The sequence below is a fragment of the Eublepharis macularius genome, chromosome 1, assembly GCF_028583425.1.
Source record: "Eublepharis macularius isolate TG4126 chromosome 1, MPM_Emac_v1.0, whole genome shotgun sequence".
NCBI classification, from domain to species: domain Eukaryota; kingdom Metazoa; phylum Chordata; class Lepidosauria; order Squamata; family Eublepharidae; genus Eublepharis; species Eublepharis macularius.
The window spans coordinates 63,257,616-63,283,275 of NC_072790.1; the positions used below are offsets into that span (position 1 = coordinate 63,257,616).

A 25,660-nucleotide genomic window follows, 5' to 3' on the forward strand; every position below is an offset into this window, starting at 1 on the left:
CCTTCGGAACTCTCGGGCTGCAATTCCACGGAGGGCGTGGCCTTTACTTGCAAGGAAACCTTCCCAGGATCTGGCTGCGCCTCCGGATTCCGGAAACTTTGATTGGCAGGGCAGGGGCGCGCGGGAAAGGGGCTCTCCCCTCAGGAACTTGCCGAAGAGCCTGTCTCGGCTTTCCGAGAGCCGGAGAGGTGCTGCCCTCCCCCAGCCCAGCCCGCCGGGCGTCACACACAACCTGGGGGTCAGAGGCGGCAGGCAGAAGGGGAGGGACCGAGGGCTGGTGATGTCAGCTGGGAAAGGGAGAGCGAGAGCGCCCGAGGAAAGGAGGGGAGGGAGCGAGCCGAGCCAGGGTTCCGGGTCAGGCGCAGGAATGGAAACGCGGCGGCCGAGCCAGGCCGAGAGCCGCGCGCCTGCAGTCCGCGGCTAGCCAGCCAGCCAGCCAGAACCCCGTGCGACTGATTGGGCGGCGGAGACAATACGAGGAGGAAGGGCTTCGCTCTCTGTTCTGTTTCTTCGGCGGAGTTGCTTCTGGAGCCGGGGAGGGCGAGGGAAAGAGTTTCCTCCAGTCCCAGGCGAATGTTTAGTGGCCGGTTCCTGCTGCGGGCTAGCCGAGAAGGAAGAAGAGAGGGAAGAGGAGGCGGCGCAGAGGGCGCCGGGGAAGGCGGCGACTGGCAAGCCAGCCCTGGGGACGCGCTTCGGGAGCCCGGCGTCGGTGGGGGTTGCTAGGGGGCGGGTTTGGCGCGTGCGCGCGCCCCTCTGTCCACGGGGGCTTCGCCGAAGCTGAGGCGGCGGGAGTCGGCGAGAAAGTCCACCGAGGGAGGGGACGCGCGCGCCGGAGAGGCCGAGGCCGCGCGCCGCTCCAGCCCCCGGTGGCTGCCAGAGCCCCGCGCCGCTTCGGCAAGCGGGCGGCCGGCGAGCGGCTCTTGTTTTCGTTGCCTCTGCCGCCGCCGCCGCCTGCGCTGCTATGTTCCACTGCATCCCGCTGTGGCGGTGCAACCGTCATGTGGAGTCCATCGACAGGCGCCACTGCTCGCTGGTCGCCGTGCCGGAGGAGATCTACCGCTACAGCCGCAGCCTGGAAGAGCTCCTGCTGGACGCCAACCAGCTCCGCGAACTACCCAAGGTGAGCGAGAGGGCTGAGGAGGGCGGGGGGCGTCTCTGCGAGCGGACTCCGGGGGCTGCTGTCCGGGCCGGAGAGCTCATTCGAGGGCACAGGTGGGGTCGGGAATAGCCGCGCTCTCGACTTTCTCCATCTCCCCTCCCCGGGCTGGAATGAAACAGCCCGCAAGTCTCCCTTGCCTGCTGGGCGCAACCACTACGTGCAAAAGAGGGGAGCGCGGTCCTTTAGCATCTACCTTTGTCCACGCCGCTTCATAAACTTTTGGTGTGTGTGTGTGTGTGTGTAGGCAGACGGGAGTTCCTCGATGGCGTCTCCTCCTTCTGTACCTGCCTTTCAGTCCTGCCTTTTGTCTTCTTTGCCCTGTGCGGCTTCGGGGGCAGGGCGGAAGGGTCCGGGGCAGAACTCCGCGGAGTTCCCGGGACTGGGCCCGCACGGCTGTTCTCATAGCTGCCGCCTTGCCGCTTAGAAGGCGCCTCGTGAGTCTGCGGTAGACGCCTGTCACCGTTCGCCGCACCATTTGGGAACCGGGTGGGGAGGAGACGGGAGTGGAGCTCGGCGGCGAGAAGCGCAAGACAGCTGCGTCTTCCCCGGCGCCAGCCTTCCTCCCAGCAGCCGCCTCTTGTAAGACCTGCTCTGCCATTTGTATGACTGCCTGTCTGCCTTGGGAAAACCCTGCTCCGCGGCCCACGCTGGCTTCAGAGGCACAGGCGGCGCATCTTCTGGGGACCCGGTTTCAAGAGTCAAGCTCCCTTCTTCAGATGTGAGCAGTGAGAGAAGAATCCTGTGCCCCTGTTCAGCCCAGGGAGGGGAGGGGGAAGGCATCCGTCGTTCTGAATTTGTGCATGAACTCAAGTTCAGCAATCTCACATTGTAATCTTTCCTTTTAAATTTCTCTGTTTGAGGACTGCCACTCTTAGGTCAGCAATGGAATGTCTTGGAAGATTCAAATGTTCTCCCACTGGTTTTTGAGTGTTTAGATTTTTAATGCCAGATTTATGTCCATTTATTCTTTTGCTTAAGGACTGACCAGTTTATCAGATGTAGACAATGGAAGGGCAGTGTTGGCACTTGATGGCACTTGTAATGTTGGAAGATGAACAAGTGAATGAACCTGAGATGGTGTAACTGGTGTTAGTAAGTTCAGTGTTTGTGGTGTTGGAGTGAAATGGGGACATAGTTAGCATCTTGGTCTGTTGCAGATTCTGGTCACAGAGTTCATGTTAGTAAGTGTGTTATTGTGAGTTAGAAGTTGTTTAAGATTTAAGTTTAGGCAGACGTATTGGTTCTTCTTTTAGCCTCTCAACTTTCTTGTGAGTTCCATTAGATTAAGATCATCCGGTGAGTTTCATGGCTTTGTGGGGATTTAAGCCAGGCCAAGGCAGGTGCTCCAGCCACCACAACACCTTCGTTCTTAGATGGCCATATGTTTAACAATAGAATAATGAAACGTTTCAAAACAAGCCCTATAATGTTAAACTACATAAGTATCAACCAAATTTCAGCCCAAGTAATGCCTTGTAATTCTCTCCACGAGATGCTCAGGTGAACACCTAGCAGAAGGCAGTTGTGAAATCATGGGGCAGCAGTGAAATAATCTTTGCACATTTGAGTAGTATGGGAAATTGATTATCAGCCATGCCACTGGTTCCTAAACTGGACTTTAGCTGTAACCAAATATTCAGCCACAAAACATGCTTAATATTCCTTTCCCTTACTAGTGCAGAGTCTTACTCCTGAAAATCAGTGTGCCAAATACTGTGTTAGACTGGTGGTAGTAAAATATCTAACATTGACTGGCTCAGGTGGCATGGAATGTTGGTCAGGGTATAACCAGTTAGCTTGTCTTTCCCTTATGGAAGTTCTGGTGTATATCTGGGGATGGTATGGCCTATGGCTACAACAATAAACATATCTACTACTACCTTATGGAAGTTACACTCCTGTCTGGTTGGGATCAAACTTCTCACAGGGGATAGCAAAGGACAAATGAGATTCCAGACACACAGAAAACAAGGGACAAAGAAATCTAGACTCAGTGGCTGTATTCAGGCCAAAATGTGCATGAATTCAGTATGCATGGATCCCCACGAACGGTCCTGGTTAAAAAAAAGACTAATTATAACTACTTATCTCTCCGGTGCTGCCTTTAGATTTTGAGCTTGGATCAAATTCTAGTTTGGTGTCCTAATTAGTGAGTATGAATCTGGTTACTCTGGGAGCTTGCATTCACAAGGAGGGAGGGACAGAGAAGCGACGAAAACACACATGAGTCTAGCAACAAGCCAGGTTCATACACAATGTATTTTAACTGAAGTTAAGTTTGCCATCTAAATGCAGCCAAGAAGCAGTAGAATTGACAGGAAGTAAGAAGGAAAGGTTGATGGAGAAAGAGTGGAGGAGACTGGGGAATGAGGTAACTGGGGGCTGACTGGAAAGGGGGCTCTTAAGACACCACACAGCACTTAGAGTAAAGAAGAGCTTTATTTTCTGGCTAGAAGGGAGCGGAAAGGATGTGCTGAGAAGACTGGTAGAGAGAAAGGGAGGCTGAAGAAGTAGTGCCTGATATGCAGCAACTAGACTGCTGGAACCTGTTAAAGCAGCGGATGAAACTTAAGAAGGAACCAAGAACAGCAAACCGTAGAAATGGGACAAATCTACGTACAGGTTTTTTAAAACAGAGGTTAAGCACTATTCGCTGTGGGAAGATGAGCGGTCAAGGTAGAGGAAGAATTAAAGTGTTACTGTGTCTAGATCTTAGACAGGAAATTATGTCAGTTTTTAGCTTTTATTATAATTTCATCATTGTCACGTGGCAACCCAAAGGTGTTAATAAAGGTCCAAAGTAATTAGCTTTATATTAACCACCAAATTCTTTGGCTTCATGATTCTAGTTGTCTTGTATGGAGGACAGTTGGCATATTTGCTTTCTGTCCTGTGTCTCACAGGTGAAAACCCATCCGTGACTCCCCTGTTTTGTTTCTCCATCACTTCAGCAGCTGCATCACAATTAACTAAAAGCGTATTTGTAGTAGTGGAGTAATGTATGAAATGGACCCATGAGAGTGGCCAGATGCTCAGATGATATAGGTAGTGATGCAAAAGGTGATTATAACTCGGGGATACGGAACATTTTTGAGCCTGCAGGCTCCTTTGGAATTCTGAAACAGGATGGTGGATGCAACTGCAGAATGGTTGCCCCAGGATGCAGAACCAGCTATGAAATGTCAGGGGGTGAGGTGATGCACAACTCTGACAGTAACTCTTCAACAGCTCAGGCAGATGTTCTGTCTAACAGGATGTATTTAAAAATGAACATATTGTTTTGAAATATTTTCTTACCTTCAGTCACACATTGAAGGTACTTGTACTGTGATGCCATGTTGGAGATTCCTAATATAGTTATACTAAACGCTGTCTGGTGTTAATGCCAATAGTAACATACTTTGGGATGGAAAGCATCTTAGGAGTATGAGTATCTAGAAGGCTAATGGAAGCACCCAGATGTTTGACATTTACATTACATGCAAGTCTGAAATAACTATATTTAACTGTACCTGTAAGTTACTTACATAGTACTTTATGGATTATCAAGATATTTACCTCCCATAAATTTTGTTGCCCTCAAGCTAATTGAATTTATTTTTGCGTTCATGGTCTAATAACTGTACATAAAATAATGCCTATATTTATGAATGTAATAATACAGAGAATCAATTTAGTTGTGTAAAAGTTGACTATAAGCATCGGGCCTTTATTTGTACTACTGAAAACTTATTATTCTGTTTCATTTGGCAAATAAGCTAGTAAAGTCAATGTTTTTTGGTTAATCAGAAAAAGGCTGCATACACATGTAATAAGCACAATCAAGATTTACTTATAGCAGTCTCACACATCTGTCTTTCTGTCAAGGTTCTCTGAATGTCCTCTTTGAAGCATTGAAATCGAGATTAATTTTATCCCTGCCCCAGGAGAACTTAAAATATTGAGGAAACCCATATATGTAATATTACTTCCATCATAATTGAAATCTACTCCATTAGACACACTTGAGTATGTTATGGTATATACAAGGCCTTAAGGCAAGACAATTTTTTTTTAAATTGCGTGGTACATGTGTAGTCCCCCATTCCCTTTTGATCACATTAAGTATCAAAAGGAGCTATTTTCTATTTTAAATTAATTAATTCATTTTAAGTTAATTTAGGTAATTATTCCTGCTGGTATTAAATTCTTTTCTGTTAAGAAAAAGGGGAGCAATTCTATTCCAGGATGCAGTAATGGACTCTAAAGTCAATTCAAGCAAATTATGAGGAAAATTGAAATCCCTTTGACTTAGGCAGAATCCAGACAGTAACTTCCCTGTAACTGATTGGCTTAATATAGAAGTGTGGGATGTTAGGAAAGCATACCTCATGTAAGAGGAGCTAACTAGTATAGCGATCTTGCTTTACAGTTTCTGTAGCTTGATGTGCTGACAGAGGTACCTTCTAGGCTGCAGTCTACTCACAGGAACTGCTGTGGGGTTTGCCCTGTCCCGCTGCGTGATGGGGGTGTGTACTGGAAAAGCCTTGCAAACCGATCCAGCTCCAGTTGCATTTACAAAAATTATTTACATGCAACTAGATGGGCACTTGACTGTTTATCCTATGGAAAACAAGGAAGTGAGCAGAGATGCTACCACATTCAAATGCACTGAAAGTTTACATTTGTATCCAGTAACTGACACACACGTGGAAGCCTGTTAAGGGTTGCGTTAAGATTTCTAGTATGCAGTACTGATGGCTTTGTTGTATCAATATATAGTTTTTCCAAAGCATGTAAGTTACTGAAGAAATGATCTCTATCCTTGGTCTGTTTGCGTAGGGTAGTCTTACTGGATCAGAAAATAATTCTTCTGAGAAAGCCTCGTAGTTTGCCATTTTAGGTATGAAGTTGGAAGACAAAAGAGCAAGATTTAAAATCTGATGCACTTTCAGTTGTGGTAGGGCTTTCCTCCCTCTAATTGCAATTCATGAATTTTTAAACAAAATTGTTGCTTCTCTTACTCTGCAAGAATATTCTTAATGATGGGGAGTTACATTTTTAGAAATTGACTGTATGTTTGTTTTGGAAGTGGATACAACTGTGGTGTTGTGGGCTTTCTGCAGAAGAGCCTTCCAAATACAGCTATACATTCAACTGAATTATTTCCCCTGTGATCCAAGGACACCTTAGAATTTAGGAGCATGTTCAAGTAGCTAATGTGATGTGTTAGTATTCAAAAATTTATTAAAGGATGATGGTGGATCAGTGTCTGACTTTGTCATAACATAGCTTTTGAAAGGTCAATAGAATGTACTTGGATACAGAAGGTATTTGAAAGAGCACACTTTTCACTGTACCTTTCCCCACTTGAGATTGCTTTATGAGTTCTAGTTGGCAGGAATCCAGAATGCTGATTCATCATTCTGTAGCAACATGGTGTAGGAAACTGTGTTGATTAGGATTGCTCACCCACTTACTGGACTGATTGGTGCTTGCAGCAAATAAACCTCTCTGCCCATTTTTATTGGCTTTTGGGATTTTAAAATTTTTTGGTTTTTTGTTTTTTTACTTTGATCATACCCCCACTTTTTTCCCCAGTGGTGACCCAAAAGTGTTGTACAACGTTCTTCAAGGCAAAGTGGGGGTTTGAACCTGAGTCTCTCTGATCCTAGCCTGACACCCTGACCGCTGTACCACACTGGCTGAGTTTTGAGCCGCCTATCCACATAAACCTACCTTGATTTTTCTTTTATATTTTCTTTATTTATTGGATTTATATCCCACCCTCCCCACAAATGGGCTCAGGGTAGGTTATAACATCAGAGAACCACAGTTTAAATTAACAAACTCATAAAACAATAAAATCAACAAATCTCATTAGACAGTGGAGCAGAACAAAACAGGTAAGGGACCAGTAGGATAGTTCACTAGCTTCTCAACCACTCTCATAGGCCTGGTGGAACATGTCTGTTTTACATGCCCAGCAGAACTGTAATAAGCCCCTCAGGGCCCGGGTCTCAATAGGGAGAGTGTTCCACTGAACCAAAAAGGCTCTGGCCCTGGTTGAGGCCAAGCAAATATCCTTGGGGTCAAGGACCACCAGAAGATGCTGATCTACAGAGCATAACGCCCTATGGGGAACATACAGGGAGAGAGGGTCCCGAGGATATGCAGGTCGCAGTCTGTTAAGGGCCTTAAAGGTTAACACCAACATCTTGAACTTGCCCTGGAATTCAAGCAGGAGTCAGAGCAGCTGGTGCCGTACAGGTTGAATATGTGTCCTAAATGGGGTTCCCACGAGGACACGTGCTGCCACATTCTGGACCAGATGCAATTTCTGGGTCAGTTTCAAGGGTAGCTCTGCATAGAGTGAGTTACAGTGGTTCAATCTGGAGGTAACCATTGCGTGGATCACTATAGCTAGGCCATGGGCAGAGAGGTAGGGAGCAAGTTCCTGACCTGCTGAAGATAGAAAAATGCAGTTCTGGCAACCGAGACCTGGGCCTCAATAGACAAGGAGGCTCCTCACCGTTGACACAGGCTTCAATGGCACCCTGTCTAAGGCTGGGGGCCAGATTCCCGAGCTCAGCAAACCCCGGCCCAGATACAAGATCTCCATCTTCGTAGGGTTCAACTTCAGCTGACTCTGCTTCATCCACATATGCCCTTAAACCAAGGACAAAGCTATTCTGTTACATTGGAGACTTTTGTTTACAAGTGGCTTACAACATCATTTTCCTCTCTTAATTTTTATCTTCACAACAACAGCTCCTCTGTGAGGTAGGTTATGCTGAGCATGGGGGACTAGCACAGGGTCATCCAGTGAGATTCCATGGCAGACTTGGGATTCAGCAGGGGCATCCCAGATCCTAGTCTGACAGTCTAATCACAACACTGGCTTTCTTGCTGATCCTTGACCGGCTCTCCTAACATGGTTTTATACCCTAAAAACCTTTGGGGAGGGGATCCAGATGCAGTACTGAGCAGGGAGAGTTAAATTTTTCCATCCGTGCTGTTCTTCCACTCAAAATTGCCCATTTTCCAAGTCTTACTAGTTTCAGCAGGGGAAGAAGGCAGACACTCGTCCTTCCCTGCTGCAGCTGTTTGCAATCCTGAGCACTAGTTTTAGAAAAAATGGCAGAAAGGAAGATGTTAATCCCCCCATGTTGTAGCAGCAAGTCATTATCAAAGATGTGAGATTCAATCATAGATTTTCATTGCAAATGTATTTTTGGTCTAATGTTGCAGTCTACCTAGTTCACTAAATATAACATTTAAAGTGTTCATTTTTATTCCTCTTGGTTCCAAAAGAGGCTGACTTGACAGACTTTATAAACCATGGACCCTGGTGACAAAGGAGGTAGAGGTCTTCTATAAACCTGAAGTAATACAATGACATCTCTTTATTCATCTTATCCTGGATGTAATCTGCATTATAAAGAATTGAAGCAATGGTGACTTACTGCAGTGCTATCTATTCTTGACTTGCATTGGTCCTTAGGGTCTGCCAGGTGTTGTCCAACTTTGCTACCTGATGTACATTTGCAAGAAGTGACCAGGAATGACAGGGGCATTCTGTGTGCAAAACAGATGTTTTGCAGACAAAGGGATGGGAACCTGTAAAGATCTGGAAGGGTACTCTATGGATTCCTCTGTAAGATCTGATCCTCAGCTATGTCCCTCAAGACATTGCAAGCATAGAGGCTTCTCAGTTTTCTGGAAAGGGGACTATGACATTCCCTCGCAAGAGAAATGGCACCAGAGGCATTTTTAAAATTCCAAAAACAACTCACTAGTTCATTTATTTTAGAGGGGAAAGGTCAGGTGAAATCAGGTAATTCAATATCTATATCTCTGAGGTAAAATCAGAACATGCACAGACTTTAGTTCTTATGCTCTTCAGATACTTACATTCTGAAGCTTTGGTTCCCTTGTTTTTCCTCAATTACTCTAGGATATTTTATTTTAGTATTCTCTTTCTCTTCTGGTGTTAGGAATGCTGGTACTCATTTTCTAGTACCCCAATCACCTTCTATTCACATACCAGTGCTTTCCTTCAGTTGTTAAATGAATCTGAAGGTCTCCATAGGCAGTTTCCAACCACACCCAACCAGGGATCTCTTCACTCTCCAGAGCCACCACCTTGTTTGACTGAGTAGGGAAAAGCTCCTTTTCTTAGAGGATTTATCCCCTTTCTTTGACCTATTTGTGAGTCTGCACCTACTTCCCAAACCTCCTTGCCAACTTTTCTCCAGTTTCTCAGCCAGTGTTAAAACTGTTCTCCGTTAGGACTCTTCTCCCAACTCTTCACACTCGATTCCTCTCTGCTAGGATTGAAAAACAGACCCTCTTCTTTCCAGCTCATGCTACCCAATCAGATGCCTTGGAGTAGCCTGTCACTCAAAGCTCTCTGATTCTGTGAGGGATTAACCTTTAACAGTTCTGCAGCTGTGTGTTACAGCCCTTCCAGGCTTTTTAAAATGTGCAATCCTTCAAAGGGACAATCACCTTTCAGAGGGTGCGAGCTTGTACAGCTGCCACCACCCACAGGAACTTAGCTTCCAGATCACCTCAGATCACTAGCCAGAAAATGCGTGGATTGGTTGCTGTTACTTATTTAGTAAATTTTTTATCTTGAATTTATTCCAAGTAGCGCTTAGGTGTGGGTGTGTGTACTCATCTCCTCCACTGTGGAGAAGCTTAGACCGAGGGAAAGTGACTGGTACAAGGTCACCCAGCAAGCTTCATGGCAGAGTAAAGCCAAACTGGATTTCACTCTGTTTTTCCAATACAGAGGATTTCACCACATAGATAGAGAGATGCCACTCTGCCATAGACAGTAAAAGCCACTGGAGGATTTCAGTTGAATATTGGGAGTTCAGAGTGTGTGTGACATTGTGTGTTTTCCCCTATTTTATAAGTAGCTCTGTAACTTGCTTTAGGCGTTTTCTGACCTCTCTTCAGTTGCCTTCTGGCTAGAATATATCAGCCCATAAGTAAACCTTGTTGTCTCTGCCAGAAAAGCCTTGTACCGATAGACTGCCCCCCTCCTCACACATATACATTGACTGAAGTGTGCTTGCCCTGCCTCCATATGGTCTCACAGTAAGAATGCGTGGAAGCAGTGTCTGCCCATATGCTGCCTTCCCCTGATCACCAGCATTCAGAAAGCAGCACCGCTGAACAGGAGGAGGGTGTGTACACATGGACACTTCTCCACACTTAGATGCCATGTTCACAAGCTGAGTGAGGCAAGGATTTGGCCAGTGCACTCATGCCTACTCTCTCTTTCAGGGCATTCAGTCAACACATGGAGGGGAACTATCTATACAGGGTCCCTTCCAGGGTCCCTTCCAGTCAAGCAATGAGATTGATTGGAACATGTCACTCTCTCCAAGGCCTCAGAGGGCAAAGAATGTGCCCCTAGATTATTTGACTACCAAAGAAAAACTTCCATTTCCACAAGAGAGCGCCTTGTGTGAATGTCCAACATTTGCCTTGAGAGAAGAGAAAGTTACCTTACTCCTCTTCTCTCTCCCCACAGGTTCTCAGTACTGGATTGCCCCTTAATTTGTCATTTGAAGCACCTCTAAGCTTCCCCCTTGCCGGTTTCCAATCCTCTGTGAGTTCTGGAGGTCATAGAGAGGGCACTGCCTGTTTCTAGCTGCAGTCAGAGAGGCCTCTTGGGTCCTCCTCTGTTAAGCAACTGTCCCTCAGGACTCTCAGCTTTTCATACGTTACAGTGGCATCACCTCTGATTCAGGCTGATCCATTTCTGCTTGCTGTGGGAATGGCTCTGAAAGCCCCAATGGGGCCTCTGTAGGTGGTCATGCCACAATTTGAATTAGGCCTTTTGAGTTGTAAGCCTCTAGAACCAGCTACCTTCTGAGATTCTACCTTACAGGCCATGTACAGACAATTCAAGCATATAAATTGGGTTATAAAGTGTAGTTTATATGGTCTCACAGCAGGTGTGACTTACACATTTTGAAAGGGGGCTTTCTGGTGCATGATGAGTATCAATGAAGGAGGAGCAGAGGATGTTGGGGTCCCAAAAATGAGGGTTCCCTGGGTTGCCAAAATTTGAAATCTACTTTTATATGCTGTGATCAAGCGCTAAAGGTTCAGTTTGCATTCTTCAGTGGCAAGGCAGGCCCCGTTATTACCATTATTTTGGGTCTTCAAGCGTCCTTTGCCTTGAATACCAACTTACACCCCCTTGGCACAAACCTATTAAGAGTTGCATGCCAAATAAGTAAGCCAGGCATGTGTGCTATAGCTGTATCACGTTCAGTTATAAAAACTTTCCTGTGTGTCTTGTAAGTTTGTTTGGATGCCACAGGCTTTTAAAAAGCGGTAAACATTTTTCTCTTGTATTTTACATTCTGACAATACCTTCATCAATGCTATGATGGTCTACAAAGTTGCTACATTTAAACAGTATCTTTCATTTACAGAGGCTCAGTTCACAAATCCCAGAAAGAGACAATTAAGGAAGTTTAAATTTGATCTAATTCCTCATCTGATAATTCCTCATCTGACAACCTGTGGATAGCAGTATTATGATATACAGGAATTAGAAAATCTGGTTTAAGGTGGATTCATGAACCATGGTTCTATGTGATATATGAATAGATACTCTGTGTACAGAGTGGTGGTAATCTGCTACATTACCATGAAATTGTTACATAAATTGACTTTATGAACCTGTACAGACAGAAAACAAAAACAGATAAACTGGATTACAGCTTCTTGCATCTTTATTGCTTGTTGCAACTTTGGAAGCACAAAACATGTTTTAGGTTCTAAACGATGGTTAGCACAAACCTGGATTATTTTGCTGCACTATTGTTTTCTAACCTAGACTTTCTGTTTGGTTGTTCAGTGATGCTATGCTGAAACATCTAGCATGGCTTCTTTTTGGGTTGCTGGAGTCTGTTTTTCATCTCCCCCCCCCCTCCCATCTACAGGAGTAAAAATCATATCAAGTGGATGTTGAAGGTATATTTTGTCCACCACTGTTTGTTTTTCAGCTGCTGTTATTGTGCTGCTATATCCAGTTGTACTGCTGTGTCATTGGTTATTAGTTGTATTGCTGTCGCCAGGCAAAAAGAGTTCTATTTTTATATGATGTTTGATGTTTTAATATGGAATGTTTTAAAATGATTTTAAGATTATCTGCCCTGAGCCCGCTTGCGGGGAGGGCGGAATACAAATTGAAATTAATAAATAAATAAAATTTTGTTTTTAATTTTTTTCTTTCTTGTATTATATCTGTATGCCCTATTAAGGTCATGAAACAAATTCTAGCAAATGGCTACCATAACCATATTGAAGCCTTTCTCATTTTTATTTGCTACTTATAGAATAGTTTGAGATTCATTGATTTTATTTTTCTATACCCAACATTGAGAAAGAGCTACATATGTTTGCTTGAGCCAAGTTTTTGTTTTGTCTTTCATGGTTACTTGGACAATCTGATTTTACTTCTTGCAAACTGTTTTCAGATGACATCACCCAAATGTTAAACACTTATAGGCATTATCCTTAATATCAGTATTCATTGCTCTGTTGCCAGTTTAGCCCCTATTCTTGCCTTCTTCAGCTTTCTGACCTATTCAACATTATCACGTACACTTTTAAAAGTATTCATTATCTTTAAAATGTTCAAGCAATCAGCTACTGTACGTTAGTAAAGAGTCCAGTAGCACCTTTAAGACTAACCAACTTTCTTGTAGCATAAGCTTTCGAGAGCCACAACTCTCTTTGTCCATGCATTTGATGAAGAGAGTTGTGGCTCTCGAAAGCTTATGCTACAAGAAAGTTGGTTAGTCTTAAAGGTGCTACTGGACTCTTTACTATTTTGCTACTACAGACTAACACGGCTAACTCCTCTGGATCTACTGTACATTGCCCTCTTTTGGTTCAAAATGCATACACTCTACTCTTGTACATTAGTTTCATGTGCTTTTTTTCAGAGTCTGGTTTGTCTCCTTCAGCCTCAGCATCCCTATAATCCTTTTTACTAAGGATGTATCTATGCCACAAACTTAAACTGGCTTAACTGTATTTTGAAATTTCTCACAAATTAATAAAGTGCTCTGCCGAGTTCAGAAAATGTTCAAGGTTTACCTAAGTAATTAACAGCTGAGTACTTGATAACTGATGTAAATACAGGGAAAACTGCCAAATAGATTCCAAAGCTGTTCTGTGTAGTATTTCTTTAAAGAGCAATCAAGACACTACAAAGCAATGTGAAGCTTTTGAATTCGCAGGAACTTTTCATCAGGCAGTCTGTTAAACTGTAAAGAGAGAAGTGAAAGATTTATTGAAGAGCACTGTGACATGAATGGGAGAAGCCCTGAAGTAAACCTCCTGCAGATAGCTCTGCAGATGTGAGTTCAAGTCCCCTTCTGCAAACAGCCTTCCTTTTGGTTCCTTGAATGTGGCTCAGCTGGCTGGTCAAGGCTTTCCACGTGCAAAGTCATGAACTTAAGTGTGCTTTTGGTCCACCTGAATTGTACGGGGAAATCATGATACCAGATTCATTCCCTGGCATTTCTAGTTAAAAGGATAATGTGAAAGAGACCTATACCTGAGACCCTGGGGAACCACTGCCAGTCAGAGGACACAATCCTGACTTGGTGTAAGGCGGCTTTGTGTGCATGAGGTGAGATGTTTCATGCGATTATCTTGGCAATATAGAGTAATTGTGATAAACAGTCCAGCTTTAGATAAAGAGATATATAGAAGAAAAATACATATAGGGTTGTCTGTGCATGATAAACCTTTTCTTTAAAGCTATTACATGCTTTTGATGGGGACTTGGACTCTGCAGACTTCCTTGACAGGGTGGATAACTGATTTTTATTCTCTTCTGAAATAATCTAGACCAGGAATATCAAGTTTGAGTCATGGTAAGACGGAATTTAAGATTCAAGACTGGTAAGGTGCATAACATGGGTGATGTCTCTCACATGAACGAAACTAAGATTGTATTAATTTTATTTTTTTGTTTCCACCTCATCTTTCTGCTATCAAGCAGGCCTCAAGGGTGGCTTACAATAGAAGTCCCACTTAATGGATGTGGCAGGGCAATAAAAATCTCTCTCACCTAAACAGGTAGAACAGGTCTGAGTCTTTTCTCTTGGCAGAGGTTTGTATATTGGCCGAAGCAGAGGGATGACGAGTGAGGCTGAGGGCCAAACTAGGCATGATGGTATCCACTGGTCCAACCATTTAAAAATAATTGTAAAAAGGCATAAGGGGAGGCGCTCTTCTCCCCCCCCCCCCAGCACTTTTTCAAATGCTGAAATGGCATCACCCACCCCTTGACAGTTTGGGCACTTGAAAAGCTGCAGTGGAGAGAGGGAAAGAGTGCCTTAGCCTGCTGTGCTGTGACGTTTTTTAGTCCCTTAAAATGGCAGTGGTGTCCATGGGTCAGAGCCATGGATGCTGTCACGTATAATTTGGCCTTGAGCAAGCTGGTCTTCCTGAACCCTGACTTTTCTGGACTTCTAATGCTCTTCTTTCAAAAAAAACTCTGTACTTTGCCTGTGGTTCTCCTAGTGGTCTCTCACCCAGGCATCTTAAGGTGCCAGACCTACTTAGTTTCAGCAGTGTTCCTTCTGTTGACTCCCTGGGCTACTGCTGTAGTCACTATTTTGTGTCTGCGCTCCCTTAGATGCAGACATTCCTGTGAGAAATAACTGTATGGCTAGCTTCTTGGATCTCTGGAATGCTCAAAATAATACCTTGTTGAGGAAAATGACTGATGACTGTCCTTCAGTTGTTCCCGAGTGGTGGTGTTTTCACAGGTGATTAATCACCTTTGGCTTCTTGCAGGATATTTATTGTGTCCAGCCTTATGTGCTGGAGTAATGCATGAGGTCATTTACAATGGATCCTGATTTAATCATGTGACAGTTTCACTGTGAAGGCATATGTGTTGAACAAAACAATGGGCCTGTGTAGTCATTTCAGGCGTAAAGAAGGGTGAATATGGAGAACAGGCAGGAGCAGCTCTGTATAGCACACTATACTTACAGTGTCTTACACATTATTGATAGAAGTTGCACACTGTGTAAAAAACTTGTTTTTTTTAAACTTGAATTTTGTTTTAAAATTAATAAGCTGCAAAGTATCAGTCTCCTTAAGCTATTTTCATTTTTCCATTTAAAAAACCCCAGCCTCTTACAACATTGTAAAGCATATCTGTCCTATTAATAAAAGTCATATTTACATTGCTTTGGATCCAGATGTAGTTTTCTGCTGGCATTTAATGCTTCTGCCAGTAGAAAAGGAGGGACAAATTTTGTGGACTCCCCTTTCCCATTGCAGGCTTTCCTTTGTCTCCCTCTTCCCCTCTGGGAATAACGTTTTGGTAGACTCAGTGAGCTATACCAAGAGGTGGGAAGAAGGAAAGTTCTATTAATGATCTCCATTGATTCTATTTTGAATCCAGCCTCGTGTCCCTGAAACTGTGTTTGGCTTAGAGGAAGTTGCATCAAGGACTTGGTTATATATGCATTTAATATATAAAAATTACATTGTAAGGCTTGATAGGTGTAAACAGCCTTAATAGATATATATTTATGAATATATAGCCCTCATTTTCTAAAATACACACACCGTTATTGGAAATAGGTATTTGCAGTTCAGACTTGGTGGTTAATTCGTCTTTTCATAGTTTAACTTGTGACAGTATCCCAAATAATCTGAATATACTTGTGATATACCACTGATCCTGAGGTAGATAGATGTGTGTTTGGGTCTTCAGAAATCTGGTGCAACTTTGAATTTTGTTGTCATGCCTTGCTTCTCTTTTCTCTTATTAAAATGCAGGAGATTGTAGACACCACTCTTTTGTAAAGCGGCAGTAAGAAACTGCATCTAAAATGTCTTGCAACAACCAGTTAAATATCTGCATTGAGTCGGTTTCAGTGATACTGTGTGTTTTTTCTCCTGAAAAGAAAGTGTGATTCATGGAGCCACTTCTGAGAGAAGACATGAAGAGACAGAGAACCATAGGTTTTTGAACTGAGGGGGAAAGTGGATAATGGGGTATATATGGACCGTGAGCACAGAGGAGGGAATGCGAAGGAGAGAAATGAACTCTGGGCTGTGGGCAAGATATCCAAAGATGACAGGATAAGAAGTTCTGTTTTAAATGGTGGTTGGTTAGTATGTGTGGTCTTTGAGCTGAATTTTGCTTATAGTCATAAAAATTGCTTAGCATCATTATTTTGGACCTTTTTTAAAAAAAAAAATTGGTTATCTCTGCCACTGTCAAGAAGAACATTCCATAACTATGCAGGTTTCCCACATTAGGTGGTGTTTGAATGTTGTGGTAGGAGGAAAATGGCGTGGAGATGCATAGCAAGTGTGATAAAATGTGGGAATGTACCTCCCAGCTTCTTTCTCCTGGAAACAAGCTATCTTCTATTGTCTAAGAGTGTTGTATATTCTCCTAGATCCTATTTCCTTGCATTCTAAATAGATTTATTCTATGTTGCTAGTCATGTGTGCTTTGAAAATAACTGCAATAAATATATTCAGGTTTCAACTGTCGTAACTTGGCCATAATGCTTATCATCGGTCATTTTTTATGGATGCTTGCTCGTTTAAATGGAAACATCTGTTTAAAAATACATGTACAAAGTTAGAAATAGACATCTTGGTGGTTTATAATTAGAGGCTAAATTTTGTTAACGTTTCATAAGCATCCAGTGGGTAATAAAGATATTTAAGTAGGCAATACTTCAGTTTCATATTTTCCTCTTTAAAAAAGAAAAAAGAAAAAAAGACTGTTTTAAAAAAAACCTGCTGCTGTAAAACTCCCATGAACACTGCTTACTAGCTCTTTGAATTGTGCTTTGGAAATGCAGCTAAGGATATGTGCTTTCCCCTCTGTGTCCTCCTCCTAGAACTCATTGGTCGCCCATTGTTCTGCTTCTGTTACCTGAATACCTTATTTCCATTTTGCATAGATTTGCAGTTTATACCTGTAACGAGTAGAAGAGGAGCTTTGTATAACATAAATAACAACTCCACAACCTACTTTGTGAAGTAGGATTCATAGTGTACATTGATTTTCCTAAGTCAAGCTTGTTGCTTGAAATAAACTTCTTTCCAGCCTTAAGGGTGAGGGACAGATCCAACATTCCTTGCAGCATCTATACAGATTTTGAAGTAGAGTTTGTAGATGTCTGAGGATGTGGCTTTCTTAGAACCACATTATGAGGTGCAGCACTGACTTACTCTGGCCAGAATGCAATATAGGTTGGTGGCAGCTGTTCTAGGAGAGAAAAGTTTCTGCAAGTGAACCCTAACAGTGCAGTTCTGTGGATAGTCCCGTCTCAGTCCTTTGGTGTAATTGGATTTAGAGATTGCACTATAAAGTTCTTTCTCTAATTTATTCACTCCAGAACAATGTGGGATTCATCTAATTTTTGTACTCTTCTCTCCCCTTGCCGCCTACTTGAACATGATAGTCCTGCTTATTGAATGCCTGCCTTAGTATTTAACAGGCTATCTTCTCCTGGTCTCAAGTCACTAAACTAGCTGCAGTTTCAGTAGCATCTAGTAATAGTGCATGATTATAGGTTTCCTGTACAGCAGCTGGAGGTGAAAGCTTCCCCCCTTCTGTGCTGTGATCTGACGAGACTCCCAGCAGATGCTCTTTAATCTTTACTGATGTTGCTTCTCATTCCACACAAAGGGGAGTAAAATAAATCCGTGCTCACAGGAAAAGAAAATGAAACAGCCGTATCATGGTACTGCTGCCTGGAAGCTGGTATCTGGCAACGACTTCGAAGCATCTTTGGCAGAAGACCATTCGTTTCACTGATCTGCTTTTTAAAAAAATTCCTTGCATAGACTATGGCATAGAGGAATGCAGCTTGAAAATTCACTCTCTGGGAGTTGAGGTCACACAGATGAGAAGCCAAACTACACTGGTGACAGAGAAGCCAGTGCCAGGATTACCTGAGCCTTCACTCATCCAAGTCAGTCTGTCCATCCTTTTGCAGTTTGCAAATCCCATCTGATTTGAGACCATCTCTCAGATGAGTATTGGAATGGGGCACATCTAAATTTTGAGAATATTTCAGGCCTGATACTTTAGAGGTGGCTTTTGTGCCCAGTGATGTCAGTTTTCATGGAAAAAAATTTATGTTAGCAAAAAAATAATGTTAGCAAATAATCCATATACATGGACCTTCTATATGCACTGGGGTTTGTCCATGCTTCATATCCCACACTTAGGCCATATAATATGATCTTGCATCATAACAGCTGTGACAACTATAAATAGACTGTTTACATATGTTGGGCAGAAAAATTTCAGTGGAAAAATATAGCATTGGAAAATTTTCTGTGGAAATTTTCCCAGCCCACATCACTGGTTTTGTCATTTTATGGCATGGTATATTTCAGCTTGCTTCTTTTGAGTTTGTAACATACATGAGAACTGCCACTCTACTTATGCATAGGCATTGAGCTATACTAACTTTTCTGGGTTCTTTCCCCAGTGCCTTTCACAGCAGTCTGGCATACAGAAATTAGGCAGGTGAACACTTCATGACGTGGATACAGAGGGTAAAGTTTCATCTGCTGAATTCCTGCGTGTCAGGAAGTTGTTAAAGGCTGGAAAAGAGGCTGGAAAAGAGAGCCATACTGTATATTGGAAAAGAAATCTAACTGTATAGAGCTTGCTGTATGTTTCAAAGGGTGGCTGGATCAGTACTGATTCATGAGAGTGTACCTTAATGGCATACTTTTATTTTGGGGCTGATGAACTTGGACTAGTTTCTACTCCCTTATTCTTTTTCCTCAATTCATATTTATTTTATAGTCCACCTTTCTCACTGAGACTCAAGGTGGATTACACAGTTTAAGTCAGTGCAGTTTATAGGATGGGACATCCACTAAGCAGTGTAACGGCATTAGAATGAGGATGGTAAAACCTAGTAAAAAATCTGGAACAAAGCTGAACAAAGCATAAGTATTAACATGGCATATTAAGTATTAACATGCAGAAATGATGTAATAGGATAATACATACAGCAACAGATAGTATGTAGTATACACAGTGCTATAGTCCAGTCTTTCCCTTCATTAAAGTGCCCTTCCTGAATCACTCCTTTATAATAAAGCCCTGTTGGTGGGGGATAGTGCTGTCAAGTTATAGCCGACTTACAGCCTTTTTTACCTTTGTAAAAATGCCCTCCTGAATAATTCAATTTTGCATGGTTTGCAAAATGCCAGGAGAGTGGGAGCCTTCTGGACCACCTCAGGCAGGCCACTCTGTAAGGTGGGTGTCACAACAGAGAAAGCTCATGCATGGGTATTTGTTGATCTTGCCCATTCGCAGCTGGCACCTGCAGAAGTCCCTGCTTAAATGAATGAAGCTGTTGTGGCAGAGCATAAGGGGAGAGGTGGTCACACAGGTATGAGGGTCTAAGGCTATGAATAATATCAGAACTACTCCTTAACCAATTGGATAACATTATAGAGATTAAGGGCTAGCTTACATTACAGCTGTCACTTAAATTGCTCTTGGTGGCAGCTGTTGTTGAATGACAGCACACGGAGGGAGGGAGGGCTTGCTATGCAGTTGGTGTGATTTTTTCCCCTTCCAAGCAAGTATGCTCCTTTTCAGATGTTTGCACTGGTGTAGAGAAAGTTGCCAGGCCACATGAGAAACCTTTCACCATAGATAATGACTTCAGTGTGCAGTAATTTGAATATAACTTCAGTATGGCAATAGTAAATTGTAGACTGGCTCTCAAGTGGCACTGAATTAATCTGTTTTAATTACCTAATCTAACACTATCAATATGATTGGAACAAATCTTTAAAAAAGGATTATTCTGTTCTTTTAAAAGCATGCATTGGGAGTGTTCACAGAATCTTTTGTCGACCTTTATTGTTTTATAAAGTTACAGAACAATGAACCTGCCATGTTTTCATAATTGCATGGATTAGAATCTCCACCCCACCCTTCTTTGAAAGGGTGGAAAAAATGTGAATTCTATTGCCCTGTTTAACCTGTCTTTGTCACTGTAGATAATAAAGGTGAAGGACTAATCGGTGTTGTGTGACCTTGTGAATCTCCTCTTGATGTGCATGAAGTTGAATTGCATTCTGTGTTTGGACAAGGCTGGAAAAATCCTAGGCACCTAGAAAATTGCTGGTGTGTGCAGAATTTCAAGTATTTTCCTCCTAGTCATATGCAGGACTAGGTCCTAAGAATTAGAAGCCCCCCCCCCACTCCTTTGTCCTTGGATGTTTCATCCAGGTTTTGGTCCTATTATGTTGAGCAAGTAGAAAACCCAGTTCCTGTTCCTGTGAATACATATCTCACTTGATTGATGTCCAAAACAAACTTTAGGTAGGAGGTGTTGGAGTTCTGTACTTAACTGCTGAGCTAAGGCTCGCCCAGTTGTAAAAAGTGAGGCAACTTGCGAGTCTATGACAGATCCGGATGTACCTTTTAAAGAAAGCTGCTGATTCCATTGCTAAGGTACAACCAATAGATGCATCTTCTTATTAGCAAATTAGTTTAGCTGCCATAGTACTGCAACTCCTAATCTGCCTACTTGCCATTTTTTTTTAAGAGTAGGAGGAAAGTCCAGGTTCTTTCTTTAAATGACTATCGAGATGTGTGTCAAAGTTGAATAAACAATTGCCTTTTTACTGCCATTCCTTACAAACAAAATAGATACTTATTTCTAATGCTTAAAAGACATTTTGCCTTGGAGGTGAATAAGGATGTAAAACTGAGGCACAAGTTTCTCCACTTGGTTCACTTTCCCTCCTTTCCTGCTTACTCTGGCAAATTCATGCATCGGCACATTTCATATACCTGCGTTTCTTTCTGTTTTGTCATGCGAGTCTTTATTTTTTTTTAAAAATGATCAGCTGCGTTTTGAGCATTCCATTCTTCTTTAGAAAAAGCTCACTGAACAAGGAGAGCAACAGACCTTTTTCTCCCCTTGGTTCAGGGCAATTGCCTGTGAGATATTTAAGGTTTTAAGCTGATCTATTTAAAACTTTTGCATATCTTTCACACTCTGGGATTCTCTTCCTGTTTTGTTTTTGGTGTGTAACACTTTTTGGATAGACCCTACCTTAAAATTTGCCCACATTTTTTTGCAAATGTTGATCCCCCCCCTCCCGAGATACCTAATATTCAATATTCTTTATTCTTACAAAAACTAACCTCCTTTTCAGAGTTTATTGGCTGAAGAATCTTCCTTGTTCATACTGGAAGGCAAGAGTGTTGAAATAGAATCATAGAGTTGGAAGGGGCCATACAGACCATCTAGTTCAACCCCCTGCCCAGTGCAGGATCAGCCTAAAGCATCTCTGACAAGTATTCATCCAGCCTCTTCTTGAAAACTGCCAGTGAGGGGGAGCTCACCACCTCCCTAGGCAGCTGATTCCACTTTTGAACTACTCTGACCATGAAAAAGTTTTTCCTAATATCCAGCTGGTACCTTTGTGCATGTAATTTAAGCCCATTGTTTCTTGTCCTACCCTCTGCTGCCAACTGGAACAGCTTCTTGCCCTCCTCCAAATGACAGCCTTTCAAATATTTAAAGAGAGCAATCATGTCCCCCCTCAACCTCCTCTTCTCCAAACTAAACATTCCCAAAGCCCTCAGCCTTTCCTCGTAGGGCTCAGTCTCCAGACCCTCTCGATTTTGTCCACATCCTTTTTGAAGTGAGGCCTCCAGAACTGCACACAATACTCCAGGTGTGGCCTGACCAAGGCAGTATAGAGAGGGGCTATGACCTCCTGCGATTTTTTTTTAATAATATTTTTTATTTTTCAATGTCTAACATACAAAACTACTACATACATACATAACCTACAAGACAGTAACTACAAAAGACTACAATAGCACAAGGGATAGGAAAGAAGGGAGAAAAAAGAGAAAGGGAAGGAGGGGTGGAAAAAAGGGGAAGGTGACCTACAAACACTAAACACTACATTTCAATGCTTTCCCTTCATACTGCCATAGTAAAAAATAGCTTAATAAAATAGTGACGGAGTGGTTGATCATACAAATTACAAATTACAGTTCAAATTAAATCTTTTTCCCTCCCCTGGGCCTCGGGCGCAATTCCCTCTGCGCAGCTACCGCCGGAGCGCTCATTGCCTCCCCCCTCCCTTCAGGCTTCGGATCCTCTTCTTTTTGCTTGGTGTCTGGTCCAAATTCTGGATTTTTATCCACAAAATCCCTTAGCTGATCTTCCGAATTAATCTTGTAAGCTTTATCTTTATAACTAAACCCTATTCCTTCCGGGAGTAGCCATTTGTACTTTATATCCCGTTCCCTCAAAAGAGCTGCCAACATCTTATACTTAAATCTTTTCTTCCGCACTAAAAATGGAACGTCCTTCAATATCTTGACTTTATTTCCCAGAAAGTCCAATTCCGCATTGTATGAATTATATAGGATACTGTCCCGGACCCTCCTAGATGAAAACTCGATAACAATCTCGCGAGGCAGCTGCCGCTTCGTTGCATATTTTGAAGATGCCCGACGGACTCCCAAAATGGCGCTTTTCACTTCTTCTTTAGTTGCCCTCGCGGGTGTCGCTAAAAGTTCCGAGGCGAGATCCCATAAATCCTCTTTTTCCTCCTCTTTAACATTCTGGAGACGCAAAATGGTTTGTGTTCGCTCCACTTGCAGTCCGATCAGCTGGTTTTCCACCAACTTTAATTCCCTGTTCGTTGCTCTTGTAAGTGACGCACTTTCCCGGGCAGACTTCTCTGCCCCCCCCGCTGCTTCTTTAATGGCTTTCACATTGCTTTCAACTAAGCCCACCCTTTGATCTGTTTCATTCAGCTTGTCAACAAAGGGTTTTATGGCTTCCATAACCGCTCTTTTAACCAGTTCCTCAAGCGTCTCGCCCCTCTGCAAGGCCGCCGTAACTGACTTGCCAAGAGAAGGACTCTGCTTTTTTGCTGCCATTTTAGGGGGGGGGGAAACCGCCAATCTTCCGAGACTCTATGAGGGGGGGAAAATCCGAGTCTTCTAACCTTCAGACCCCACCACACCTCACATGCGCTTGTAGTAACAGAAGGGATTCGCTTACTTGCAGGCTTTCGCCTAATCCTGCTCCTTGCCGTTTTCCATAGCCCGGCAGCACACTGGGTGCCGCGCTCGTCTGTCGGCCTCCATAGGGACAAACGGGCGATTTACCCCCTGCCTCGATCTGTCAGAGGGCTCTTCCCGCCGCGTCCCGGACTCAGACTCCCTGCCTGAGAGTCTGGGGGCTAACCTTTGCAGATCAGCTGCCCGGCCAGGCGGCTCGGCCGCTTCCTCTCGGACCTGCCGAGAGGAGCGTCTGACATGGCTGCGAAAACGAAAACGAATCTGACCTCCTGCGATTTTGACGCTATGGCCCCTTTGATACAACCCAGGATTGAATTAGCCTTTTTTGCCACCGCATCACACTGACTGCTCATATTTAATTTACAGTCCACTCTTACCCCAAGATCCCTTTCACATATACTACTGCCTAGAAGTGTATCCCCCATCCAGTATTTGTGCTTCCCATTTTTGTGGCCCAGATGTAATACTGTGCACTTGTCTTTGTTGAATTGCATCCTATTCAAAGCTGCCCACTTCTCCAGAGTATTCAGGTCTTGTTGAATTTTAATTCTATCTTCTTGGGTGTTTGCTACCGCTCCCAATTTGGTATCATCAGCAAATTTAATGAGCAGCCCTTCCACTCCTTCATCCAGATCATTGATAAAAATATTGAAAAGTACCGGGCCCAAAACCGAGCCCTGCGGCACCCCACTGGACACCTCCCTCCAATCTGATGAAACGCCATTGACCACCACTCTTTGAGTGCGGTCCTCCAACCAGTTCCACCTAAGTTCTTCTTCCACCTAAATAGTTTGAACAAAAGTGCAATGCTGTCTCCAGAATCTTAATAAACTGAAGGCCCAGTGGAATCTTTGTTGGATGGAGACCAATTTGCAAATAGTATAGTGCCCTTTTAAAATTATATAAGGTCTTAAGGGTTATTTACATGTTACAGCAGCCATGAGTATTCATAGCTACATATTCATAGGGGAACATGCCTTTACAAATTGCTCTACTATTAGGTGGGTCACTCCGTGCTATGAGCGGAAAGAAGCCTTCAGGGTTCCTTCTGCACCTTTTTTTTTTGCAAGTGGAAACAGCTGCAGGAGGGACTGCTTTTATCCCTCCTCCCTGCTTGCAGCAGCTTTGAGCTACACTGAATGGCAAAGCACTTTATAAAAGTGAGAGCCTCCCTAGGTGCCTGTAGTTGTGAGGGATACTTGATATGAGTTAATCCATTGTAATGCATACATAAGCCCCCAGACTATTAAGCTGGCTAACTTTTCTCTCCCTCCACCCTTACTCTTTTAGTATCTCTTTAAGTACTTTCAGTAGTCTGTATCTTGGAGCAAGTTCTATCTTCCTAAGGCTGTTTGGTGCGTGTGCTTTCCCTTTTGGTTAATTTACAGCCATATTTCCTGTATAGCTGAGGATTCACAATTATGTAGCAACTTTTTCCTTGTCTGCAGATGTGTTCAGTTTATTATCCCTTTGGAAGCCAATTGTTTACTATTGGATATAGTGATAGCTCTATAATCCTACCTTTTCTGTAGGATTTACTGATGTGTCTTCAAAGGAAATAAGACAATCTTATATAAACAAAAACATTACTGTAGTAATACGAGATGCATCTATTGGCTAGCAGTATTTGGGTAGTCTCAACTGATGATTACAAATAAAATTAAAACTATGCCCCACCTACACACACGGGTGTTACCTAGCTTGAAATCAGAGGTTGTGAATTGACTGCTGAAGCTTAGCAAAAAGGGGCATGGGTCTCTAAAAGGCATTACAGAAAGTCCATTGAGAACTCCAGATTTGTTGTGTAGATGTACAAACAGACAAGGTACTGGAAATAGCTTTTTAGAATAAAACAGGTGTGCAGAACCCAATTCTGATTTTGTCAGGGGTTTAATCCCCCACGGGCTATTTTCTTGGCCTGACAGGGCTCCTGTGGTCTCTGACCCAGTTAGGGCCCCACGCGTGTGTTTTTGTAAAGGCAGGGAAGGGGCTTGTAAGCCTATCTGACAGTGCGGTGCCGTTCAATGGCTATTTCGAGGTACTTCCTCATAAGCATATAACCAAAAGGTGGTACTCTGCATGTGCGCTGAAAGGTAGTGTAAAATTTGATTGATCTGCATATAATTAATTTCCTGGCACATAATATAAAACCCTTTTCTTGGTCCTTGTGGCTCGGCAGCCTCTTTTATAAAAAACTCTCTTGTTTCTTTCCTCTACAATGTTTCTTCTGGATGGGGGAGGAGGAAACATAGTTACAGCTCAGTTGTTGGTAAGCTTTGTTAGTACTTAATGTAACAAATGCATTTTTAAAAATGCATTTTTTAATGCATTTGTGTTAAAAATGCATTTTTAAAAAAATTGTAGGATTTGATGATTCTCTAACTTAATAT

The 25,660-nt window shown here is 43.0% G+C and overlaps 1 protein-coding gene across 2 annotated transcripts in view; it reads left to right on the forward strand.

Annotated features, from left to right (window-relative positions):
* The first annotated feature begins 266 nt into the window (after positions 1-266).
* Positions 267-25,660, forward strand: part of LRRC1 (leucine rich repeat containing 1) — an 86,952-nt gene continuing 61,558 nt past the window's right edge. The window contains exon 1 of one of the 2 annotated variants that reach the window (XM_054999713.1): positions 267-1,120. In XM_054999713.1, the coding sequence (XP_054855688.1) occupies positions 962-1,120 (159 nt within the window). In that variant the 5' untranslated portion in view covers positions 267-961. The remainder of the gene's footprint in view (positions 1,121-25,660) is intronic. The other variant, XM_054999702.1, reaches the window with a different exon arrangement.